Source organism: Pongo abelii, chromosome 1, assembly GCF_028885655.2.
Source record: "Pongo abelii isolate AG06213 chromosome 1, NHGRI_mPonAbe1-v2.0_pri, whole genome shotgun sequence".
Classification (NCBI taxonomy): Eukaryota; Metazoa; Chordata; class Mammalia; order Primates; family Hominidae; genus Pongo; species Pongo abelii.
In genome coordinates this window covers 192,291,445-192,303,610 of record NC_071985.2, presented here as the reverse complement: position 1 = coordinate 192,303,610, position 12,166 = coordinate 192,291,445, and the positions used below count along the sequence as shown (strand labels likewise).

The window sequence follows — 12,166 nt, the reverse complement described above, 5'->3', positions numbered from 1 at the left end:
TACAATATATATTCCATTTATATACAAGTTTTTAGTACTCTATTGCTTAAGTAAAGGTGAGCTACCAGTCAGTATACACAAAATTGGTTCAAGGAAGCCACAACAAATAGAAACCAGGCTGAAAGATCAACAGTAAAACAATATTCAAAAGCAACCAATGCAATTTAGAAAAATTAGTCTAGCCTGGGCAACAGAGCGAGACTTGTCTCAAAAAAAAAAAACAAAAAAAAAAAAGAAAGAAAGAAAGAGGAGAAAAGAGGAAATATTCCAGTAAAGAAAACAAAATCCAGGGGGTGGCATCAAGATGGCCGAATAGCAACAGCTCCAGTCTACAGCTCCCAGTGTGAGCGACGCAGAAGACCGGCGATTTCTGCATTTCTAACTGAGGTACCGGGTTCATCTCACTAGGGAGTGTCGGAAAGTGGGTGCAGGACAGTGGGTGCAGCGCACTGAGCATGAGCCGAAGCAGGGTGAGGCATCGCCTCACCTGGGAAGCACAAGGGGTCAGGGAATTTCCTTTCCTAGTCAAAGAAAGGGGTGACAGACGGCACCTGGAAAATCGGGTCACTCCCACCCTAATACTGAGCTTTTCCAACTGTCTTAGCAAACGGCACACCAGGAGATTATATCCCACGCCTGGCTCGGAGGGTCCGACGCCCATGGAGCCTCACTCATTGCTAGCACAGCAGTCTGAGATCAAACTGCAAGGCGGCAGCAAGGCTGGGGGAGGGGCGCCCACCATTGCTGAGGCTTGAGTAGGTAAAAAAAGTGGCCGGGAAGCTCAAACTGGGTGGAACCCACCGCAGCTCAAGGAGGCCTGCCTGCCTCTGTAGACTCCACCTCTGGGGGCAGGGCATAGCCAAACAAAAGGCAGCAGAATCCTCTGCAGACTTAAATGTCCATCTGACAGCTTTGAAGAGAGTAGTGGTCCTCCCAGCACACAGCTGGAGATCTGAGAATGGACAGACTGCCTCCTCAAGTGGGTCCCTGACTCCCAAGTAGCCTAACTGGGAGGCACCCCCCAGTAGGGGCAGACTGACACCTCACATGGCCAGGTACTCCTCTGAGACAAAACTTCCAGAGGAACGATCAGGCAGCAACATTTGCTGTTCACCAATATCCGCTGTTCTGCAGCCTCCGCTGCTGATACCCAGGCAAACAGGGTCTGGAGTGGACCTCTAGCAAACTCCAACAGACCTGCAGCTGAGGGTACTGACTGTTAGAAGGAAAACTAACAAACAGAAAGGACATCCACACCAAAACCCCATCTGTACGTCACCATCATCAAAGACCAAAGGTAGATAAAATCACAAAGATGGGGAAAAAACAGAGCAGAAAAACTGGAAACTCTAAAAATCAGAGCGCCTCTCCTCCTCCAAAGGAATGCAGCTCCTCACCAGCAACGGAACAAAACTGGACAGAGAATGACTTTGATGAGTTGAGAGAAGAAAGCTTCAGACGATCAAACTACTCTGAGCTAAAGGAGGAAGTTTGAACTCAAGGCAAAGAACTTAAAAACCTTGAAAAAAATTAGACGAATGGCTAACTAGAATAACCAATGCAGAGAAGTCCTTAAAGGACATGATGGAGCTGAAAACCATGGCATGAGAACTACATGACGAATGCACAAGCCTCAGTAGCCGATTCGATCAACTGGAAGAAAGGGTACCAGTGATGGAAGATCAAATGAATGAAATGAAGTGAGAAGAGAAGTTTAGAGAAAAAAGAATAAAAAGAAACGAACAAAGCCTCCAAGAAATATGGGACTATGTGAAAAGACCAAATCTACGTCTGATTGGTGTACCTGAAAGTGACGAGGAGAATGGAACCAAGTTGGAAAACACTCTGCAGGATATTATCCAGGAGAACTTCCCCAATCTAGCAAGGCAGGCCAACATTCAAATTCAGGAAATACAGAGAACGCCACAAACACACTCCTCGAGAAGAGCAACTCCAAGACACATAATTGTCAGATTCACCAAAGTTGAAATGAAGGAAAAATTGTTAATGGCAGCCAGAGAGAAAGGTCAGGTTACCCACAAAGGGAAGCCCATCAGACTAACAGCTGATCTCTCGGCAGAAACTCCACAAGCCAGAAGAGAGCGGGGACCAATATTCAACATTCTTAAAGAAAAGAATTTTCAACCCAGAATTTCATATCCAGCCAAACTAAGCTTCATAAGTGAAGGAGAAATAAAATATTTTACAGACAAGCAAATGCTGAGAGATTTTGTCACCACCAGGCCTGCCCTAAAAGAGCTCCTGAAGAAAGCACTGAACATGGAAAGGAACAACCAGTACCAGCCACTGCAAAAACATGCCAAATTGTAAAGACCATCAAGGCTAGGAAGAAACTGCATCAACTAACAAGCAAAATAACCAGTTAACATCATAATGACAGGATCAAATTCACACATAACAATATTAACCTTAAATGTAAATGGACTAAATGCTCCAAGTAAAAGACACAGACTGGCAAATTGGATAAAGAGGCAAGACCCATCAGTGTGCTGTATTCAGGAGACCCATCTCACGTGCAGAGACACACATAGGCTCAAAATAAAGGGATGGAGGAAGATCTACCAAGCAAATGGAAAACAAAAAAAGGCAGGGGTTGCAATCCTAGTCTCTGATAAAACAGACTTTAAACCAACAAAGATCAAAAGAGACAAAGAAGGCCATTACGTAATAGTAAAGGGTTCAATTCAACAGGAAGAGCTAACTATCCTAAATATATATGCACCCAATACAGGAGCACCCAGATTCATAAAGCAAGTCCTGAGTGACCTACAAAGAGACTTAGACTCCCACACAATAATAATGGGAGACTTTAACACCCCACTGTCAACATTAGACAGATCAACAAGACAGAAAGTTGACAAGGATATCCAGGAATTGAACTCAGCTCTGCACCAGGTGGACCTAATAGACATCTGCAGAACTCCCCATCCCAAATCAACAGAATATACGTTCTTCTCAGCACCACACTGCACTTAGTCCAAAATTGACCACATAGTTACAAGTAAAGCACTCCTCAGCAAATGTAAAAGATCAGAAATTATAACAAACTGTCTCTCAGACCACAGTGCAATCAAACTAGAACTCAGGATTAAGAAACTCACTCAAAACCGCTCAACTACATGGAAACTGAACAACCTGCTTCTGAATGACTACTGGGTACATAATGAAATGAAGGCAGAAATAAAGATGTTATTTGAAACCAATGAGAACAAAGACACAACATACCAGAACCTCTGGGACACATTCAAAGCAGTGTGTAGAGGGAAATTTATAGCACTAAATGCCCACAAGAGAAAGCGGGAAAGATCTAAAATTGACACCCTAACATCACAATTAAAAGAACTAGAGAAGCAAGAGCAAACACATTCCAAAGCTAGCAGAAGGCAAGAAATAACTAACATCAGAGCAGAACTGAAGGAAATAGAGACACAAAAAACCCTTCAAAAAAATCAATGAATCCAGGAGCTGGTTTTTTGAAAAGATCAACAAAATTGATAGACCGCTAGCAAGACTAATAAGAAAAGAGAGAAGAATCAAATAGATGCAATAAAAAATGATAAAGGGGATATCACCACCGATCCCACAGAAACACAAACTACCATCAGAGAATACTATAAACACCTCTACGCAAATAAACTAGGAAATCTAGAAGAAATGGATAAATTCCTCGACACATACACCCTCCCAAGACTAAACCAGGAAGAAGTTGAATCTCTGAATAGACCAATAACAGGCTCTGAAATTGAGGCAATAATTAATAGCTTATCAACCAAAAAGAGTCCAGGACCAGATGGATTCACAGCCGAATCCCACCAGAGGTATAAGGAGGAGCTGGTACCATTCCTTCTGAAACTATTCCAATCAATAGAAAAAGAAGGAATCCTCCCTAACTCATTTTATGAGGCCAGCATCATCCTGATACCAAAGCCTGGCAGAGACACAACAAAAAAAGAGAATTTTAGACCAATATCCCTGATGAACATTGATGCAAAAATCCTCAATAAAACACTGGCAAACCGAATCCAGCAGCACATCAAAAAGCTTATCCACCATGATCAAGTGGGCTTCATCCCTGGGATGCAAGGCTGGTTCAACATATGCAAATCAATAAATGTAATCCAGCATATAAACAGAACCAAACTCTCAATAAATCAGGTATTGATGGGACGTATCTCAAAATAATAAGAACTGTCTATGACAAACCCACAGCCAATATCATACTGAATGGGCAAACACTGGAAGCATTCCCTTTGAAAACTGGCACAAGACAGGGATGCCCTCTCTCACCACTCCTATTCAACATAGTGTTGAAAGTTCTGGCCAGGGCAATCAGGCAGGAGAAGGAAATAAAGGGTATTCACTTAGGAAAAGAGGAAGTCAAATTGCCCCTGTTTGCAGATAACATGATTGTATATCTAGAAAACCCCATCATTAAGCTGATAGGCAACTTCAGCAAAGTCTCAGCATAGAAAATCAATGTGCAAAAATCACAAGCATTCTTATACACCAATAACAGACAAACAGAGAGCCAAATCATGAGTGAACTCCCATTCACAATTGCTTCAAACAGAATAAAATACCTAGGAATCCAACTTACAAGGGACATGAAGGACCTCTTAAGGAGAACTACAAACCACTACTCAATGAAATAAAAGAGGATACAAACAAATGGAAGAACATTCCATGCTCATGGGTAGGAAGAATCAACATCATGAAAATGGCCATACTGCCCACGGTAATTTATAGACTCAATACCATCCCCATCAAGCTACCAATGACTTTCTTCACAGAATTGGAAAAAACTACTTTAAAGTTCACATGGAACCAAAAAAGAGCCCACATTGCCAAGTCAATCCTAAGCCAAAAGAACAAAGCTGGAGGCATCACGCTACTTCAAACTATACTACGCTGACTTCAAACTATACTACGAGGCTACAGTAACCAAAACAGCATGGTACTGGTACCAAAACAGAGATATAGACCAATGGAACAGAACAGAGCCCTCAGAAATAATGCCACATGTCTACAACCATCTGATCTTTGACAAACCTGACAAAAATAAGAAATGGGGAAACGATTCCCTATTTAATAAATGGTGCTGGGAAAACTGGCTAGCCATATGTAGAAAGCTGAAACTGGATCCCTTCCTTACACCTTATACAAAAAGTAATTCAAGATGGATTAAAGACTTAAATGTTAGACCTAAAACCATAAAAACCCTAGAAGAAAACCTAGGCAATACCATTCGGGACATAGGCATGGGCAAGGACTTCATGTCTAAAACACCAAAAGCAATGGCAACAAAAGCCAAAATTGACAAATGGGATCTAATTAAACTAAAGAGCTTCTGCACAGCAAAAGAAACTACCATCAGAGTGAAAAGGCAACCTACAGAATGGGAGAAAATTTTTGCAATCTACTCATCTGACAAAGGGTTAATATCCAGAACCTACAATGAACTCAAACAAATTTACAAGAAAAAAACAAACAACCCCATCAAAAAGTGGGCAAAGGATATGAACAGACACTTCTCAAAAGAAGACATTTATGCAGCCAACAGACACATGAAAAAATGCTCATCATCACTGGCCATCAGAGAAATGCAAATCAAAACCACAATGAGATACCATCTCACACCAGTTAGCATGGCGATCATTAAAAAGTCAGGAAACAACAGGTGCTGGAGAGGATGTGGAGAAATAGGAATGCTTTTACACTGTTGGTGGGACTGTAAACTAGTTCAACCATTGTGGAAGTCAGTGTGGCGATTCCTCAGGGATCTAGAACTAGAAATACCATTTGACCCAGCCATCCCATTACTGGGTATATACACAAAGGATTATAAATCGTGCTGCTATAAAGACACATGCACATGGTTTATTGCGGCACTATTCACAATAGCAAAGACTTGGAACCAACCCAAATGTCCAACAATGATAGACTGGATTAAGAAAATGTGGCACATATACACCATGGAATACTATGCAGTCATAAAAAATGATGAGCTCATGTCCTTTGTAGGGACATGGATGAAGCTGGAAACCATTATCCTCAGCAAACTATCACAAGGACAAAAAACATGTGCTCACTCATAGGTGGGAATTGAACAATGAGAACACATGGACACAGGAAGGGGAACATCACACACCAGGGCCTGTTGTGGGATGGGGGGAGGGGGGAGGGATAGCATTAGGAGATATACCTAATGTTGAATGACGAGTTAATGGGTGCAGCACACCAACATGGCACATGTATACATATGTAACTAACCTGCACGTTGTGCACACACACCCTAAAACTTAAAGTATAATAATAAAAAAAAGAAAACAAAATCCATACTCAATTATGCAGCAAAATGAACAAACTAACAAATAGTTAAGGGCAGAAAGGCATCAAATAGTTCAAAAAGTTTGGTGGCCCATGCCTGTTATCCCAGTACTTTTGGGAGGCCAAGGCAGGAAGATTCATTGAGCCCAGGAGTTCGAGACCAGTCTCAGCAACATAGCGAGACCTCGTCTCTACAAAAAAATTAAAAAATTAGCTGGGCGTGGAACCTGTGATTTCAGCTACTCAAGGGGCTGCGATGGGAGGACTGCTTGAGCCCAAGAAGTCCAGGCTGCAGTGAGCCAGGATTATGTCACTGCACTCCAGCCTGGGGAACAGAGCAAGACTCTGTCTTAAAAACAAAACTAAAAAAAAAAAAAAAACAAAAACGAAAAAAACAATGAAAAAGGAACTTCTAGGAAGAAATAGACTCTTGGTACAAACTACTGAAACATGGAAAGCAGCACTAAAGAAAAAGAAACAAATATATTACAAGATGTGTAATTTTTAAGTACTGACATAAACTACTCAGCGAATCAGGTAACTGTCCCTGAATCAGGCAACTGTCCCAAAATAAAGAGAATACAGCATCTGATAGAATTCTACACATTAAAAAAGGAGCTAGTCACCTATCATTTTTTCAAAGTGTTCTAAGAATAATGGCCATGTTTCAGAGTATATTATAATACATAGGTACTATTTAATAATCAGTTTATATCTTTCTTCTCTGGCAGTCCCTATCCCAGTTAACATAACAAATCAGAAACCTGTAATCCCTCTTGCCCTCCAAATCCAACTGGTTATCCAATTCTGTCAGTTGTACCTCTAAAATAACCATCTCCTCTCTTTAATCTCCCCTGCCCCATTCAGAGTTTAGGATTTCATTATCTCTCACGTTGACCAATAAAAACAGTTATTTAATTCCTTTGTCTGTTCTCACTGCTTTCCAATCATACATCAGCATTATTTTTCTAAAATATAAATCAGATAAAACATGTCACTACCCCATTTAAAAGTCTTCAAGGATCAATCCCTAAACTGTATCCAAACATATACTCTTTCCAAGCTCATACAACTGTAAACTGCATCCAAACTCATACTCTTTCATACCTCTGGACCTTCCCCTTTTCTCTATTTGGGAAATTCCTATTTATTCCTCACAGTTCAGGACAAATATTATTTTGTAACAGCTTTCTGGTGACAGCCCTAAGCAAAGTAGTAGTGCCACCTCCTACATTTATGCCTGTCAGAGTGTCAGAGCTAAATAATCTTAAGCCAATCAGTATTCCTAGAGTTTGGCACACGACAAGCAGTCAAAAGAAAAAAAAAGTTGTCTTTTTACTAAATGCAGAAAGTTATGCAATGACAGAAAACCTATCCATATTAAAAAGTCAGTATTTCAATGCACACTCATCAAAACAACTGTGACATAGAGAATGATACCTAGAAGTCACATGGTAAGATACCAATTATTCATATTAATAAACAATAACTGAAAACAGATCATTTAAAACTGCAGATAATATGTCATTTATATTTAGTTTTAGAATGTATTATTTTTTCTACTACAGATTTACCAGTTCAGTCATGCTTTACCTAAGCTAATATTAAAAATGAACTTACCATTTTTAATGGGTACAGTTTCAGTTCTGCAAGATGAAAAATGTTCTAGAGATTGATGGTGGTGATGGGTGCACAACAATGTGAATGTGTTTAGTGTCAATGAACTGTACACTAAAATATTATTAAAATGGTAAATTCTGTGTTATATATACTTCTTGAAATTAATTAATTTTAAAAAATAAACTTGCATTCCTGGGATGTCAGGGTCAGGGGAGGCTCAGAGGTTGCTGCACTGATTCCATTTCAGATTCAACTAATACTTACCATTACTATATATACCAGGCCCAGTGCCAGACATTTTCATATATTCCATCTCAGGTATTATTACTAACTTTTTACAGATGAAAAATTTAGGGCTTAATAAGTTAAACCATGCCATACAGGCAAAGAACTGATCAGGAAACAGCAATGAAGGATATGTAATAGTCCACAAAGGGAGTAAATCTGAGAATTAAAAAACTGAATTGAAATAATGCTCTAAATCCTGCTTATGTTTAGATTCATTCATTCAACAAATATTTATTACCACTGTTTGTCAGTCATTATTCTAGGCACTGGAGATATATCACTAAACAAATCAGATAAAAGACCCCTGTTCTAGCTTACATGCTACTGGAATGCTCAGCAGGGATTTCACAAAATGTAGTCTTTTGATTGGAGGCATTTGACAAAGCATTCACTACAGGGAAGCAGATGTCAGAGAGAGACTTTCTGGCAATGAGAATTGTCCTGTGGAAGATTGGTTATACACTAAAATGTACAAGCAGAAAGGCTGAATGACCACTTATCACCAAAGATGCTGAAACTTTTCCAAGCTGAGAGAAAATTCACAGGTTGTAAAGGGAGGTAACTAGATAAACTTCTAAGACCCTATTCAGCCTTGAAATTCTGTTTCACTAAGCATCAAACAATATTATGGGAGCTGAGATATTATAGTAGCAACTGTCTATATCTTACGTGTGTATTTGTGTTTGATCACATGTATATCTTAATTATGAACTATTTGTCAGTAAAGATTATGTCTTATTCTCCTTACTATCTCACATATCTAGGTCAATAAAATGAATCAATGAATGCAATATTATAGGTTTAAAGAGAGTAGCTTCCTCTTAAATCTTGTTCAATTTGAGATTTAAATTCCATTTCCAACTTACTATTTTCAAAATAACCCTCTTAAAATCTTTGATATTTCCATACTGAAACTGCATTTATTCATGCTTCAAACGAAAAATTCATTGACTACCTAAGTTCCAGCCCTGTGCTAGGTAATAAGGATTAAAAAAAACAACAAGGCACCCTCTCTTAGTCTAGAAGACAGAGAGTTACATAAGTGTGATAAAGTGTTATAACCTCCCTAGTAGCTGGAACTACAGGCTCACACCACCACGACTGGCTACTCTTCTGTATTCTTTGTAGAGATGGGGTTTCGCCATGTTGCCCAGGCTGGTCTCCAATTCCTGGGCTCAAGCAATTGGCCCACCTTAGCCTCCCAAAATGCCGGGATTACAGGTGTGAGCCCCCATGCCCCTTCTTCTTTTTACCTTTCTAAATGTGGCTACTAGAAAACTTTAAACTACATAAGTGGCTTGCATTGTATTTCTGTTGGACACAGTGAACAAATTCATTAAATAATAGTTTCCTTTCTTAATAATTACTTCTCATGTAGCCAAACTGTTACAGATTTTTTTTTTTTTTTTTTTTTGAGATGGAATTTTGCTCTTGTTGCCCAGGCTGGAGTGCAATGGTGAGTCTTGGCTCACAGCAACCTCCGCCTCCCAGGTTCAAGCAATTCTCCTGTCTCAGCCTCCCAAGTAGCTGGGATTACAGGCATGCGCCACCATGCCCGCCAGTTTTGTATTTTTAGTAGAAATGGGGTTTCTCCATGTTGGTCAGGCTGGTCTCGAACTCCCGACTTCAGGGGATCTGCCCACCTTGGCTTCCCAGTGTGTTGGGATTACAGGCATGAGCCACCGAGAAATATTTTTAAGTATTTAAAAAGCAAAACTTCAAACCTCCTCTCCCAATCTGGAAAATTCATGCCAATGACAAAAATGACATCATGGCTATAAAGAAAAGGATAACGAGTAGTCTAATTAGTCGTGAGGAATTCCTTAAAGCCAGTCCTTGCTAGGTCTCTTAATCCCTCTTACCTCCACAGTAGGGTAAAAAGATACTTACCATTAGGCTGCATAGTCAATGGACTAAAGACCGGTCTAGGGGTTAAGAAGTTTGGGATTTATCCTTGGACCCACCAATACCTTGCTCTGACTTCTGACAAGTCAGTTTCTTTGTATGCTAATTTCTCCATCTGTAAAAAAGGTAGATGGGGAGGAAGGAGAAGAACATTTATTACCTGTGAAGTACTGAGATCTCTAATTATTAACAATTAGGCTACATTATAAGAAAAGTAGGAAATTTAGATACAGACTTTTTGCTATTAGAATATCTTGGAGTTGCAAAGTACCTTACAGCAAGTACCACAGGTTGAATTTAATTAAGCCTCTATATTCACAGAAATAAAGAATACAGATATTTGCTACATTTGGTCCCATTCAAATACTAAATTTAGTTTCCAGCTAACCAGGTTAAGCCAGAATATCAAAAGACACTAAAAACCCATTAACATGGTGTTATGGGCTGAACTGTGTCTCCCCCAAATTCATACATCAAAGCCCTAACCCCCAGTGTGACTACATTTGGAGACAGGGCATTTAAGGAGGTAATTAAGGTTAAATAAAGTCATACAGGTGAGGCCCTAATCTGATATAATTGGTTTCTTTAAAACAAAAGGATGAGACATGAGAGATATCTCTTTCTCTCACATAGAGAAAAATGCTACATGAGGACTCAGAGAGAAGGTATCATGTATGAGCTAAGGAGAAAGACCTCATCTCTAGCCTCTCCTGCTAGCAGCCTGACACTGAACTTCCAGCCCCCAGAACTTTGAGGATATAAATTTCTATTGTTTAAGCCACTCAGTCTGTGGTATTCTGTTATGGCACCCCAAGCACATGATCACAGGACAAATGGGACTGTAGCAATTCTTTGGGAGTACCTCAGTTCCCCTAAAGAACTTTCACTCTTTTATTACAGTCAGAGTGGGAGTAAAGTAGAACAAAAACAAAGTAAAAACAAAACAAAAAATGCTGAATTTGATGTTAAAATTTTACCCTGATCTGAATCTCAACTCTATTTTGCCTTAATGTTTATTTTCCCTTTAAGACGTTAGGCAGGTAACATGGCCAGACACGGTGGCTCATGTCTGTAGTCCCAGCACTTTGAGAGGCTGAGGCTGACAGATCCTTGAGGTCAGGAGTTCGAGACCAGCCTGGCCAACATGGCGAAACCCCATCTCTACTAAAAATACAAAAATTAGCCAAGCATGGTGGCATATGCTTGTAATCCCGGCTACTCGGGAGGCTGAGGCATGAGAATCACTTGAACCCAGGAGGCGGAGGTTGCAGTGAGCTGAGATCATGCCACTGCACGCCAGCCTGGGCGACAGAGTGAGACTCAGTCAAAAAAAAAAAAAGCCCCAAAAAACAAAAAAAGACTTTAGGCATGTAACTTAACTAAATCTCAGTTTTCTTATTAGTAAAATGGGAATAATAATCCCAATGCTACTTGCTTCACTGGGCTGCTGTAAATAACAAATGAAAAAATGGCTTTGAAAGTGCTTAATGGCTGGATGTGGTGGCTCACACCTGTAAAGAGGTTAAGGCAGGAGGACCACCTGTAATCCCAGTATTTTAGGAGGCTGAAGTGGGGGGGAATTGCCTGAACTCAAGAGTTTGAGACCAGCCTGGGCAACACAGTGAGACCCCCATCTTTAGGAGTTTCAGACTCAGAAACATGGTGAAACTCCGTCTCTACAAAAAAAATATAAAAATTAGCCAGGTGTGGTGGCGTATGCACCTATAATTCCAGCTACTTGGGAGGTTAAGGCAGGAGGATCACCTGAGCTCAGAAGGTCGAGGCTGCAGTGAGCTATGGTCATACCACTGCATTCCAGCCTGGGCAAAAGAAACACTGTCCCAAAATAAATAAATAAATAAAAATAAACAAAATAAAATTTATGGTAGTATAATCTTCTTGGAGGATGTGAAAGTTCCTATATTTATTCCAAAAGATAGTAATGGCACTAAGGGGCTGGAATAAGAACAGTAACGTGAATCCTCAAAATGCATGTTCAGAGCCC

At 40.1% G+C, this 12,166-nt stretch overlaps 1 protein-coding gene across 20 annotated transcripts in view; it reads right to left on the bottom strand.

The window, feature by feature from the left end:
• SCMH1 (Scm polycomb group protein homolog 1) overlaps positions 1 to 12,166 on the bottom strand; it is a 243,372-nt gene that overhangs the window by 179,835 nt on the left and 51,371 nt on the right. For 10 of the 20 annotated variants that reach the window (XM_054537259.2, XM_054537252.2, XM_024254580.3 and 7 more), the window contains one exon: positions 10,147 to 10,276. The exons of the other annotated variants lie outside the window; for them this stretch is intronic. In XM_054537259.2, the coding sequence (XP_054393234.1) occupies positions 10,147 to 10,159 (13 nt within the window). In that variant the 5' untranslated portion in view covers positions 10,160 to 10,276. Of the gene's footprint in view, positions 1 to 10,146; positions 10,277 to 12,166 lie in introns of those variants that run through there. 20 annotated transcript variants of the gene reach the window in all.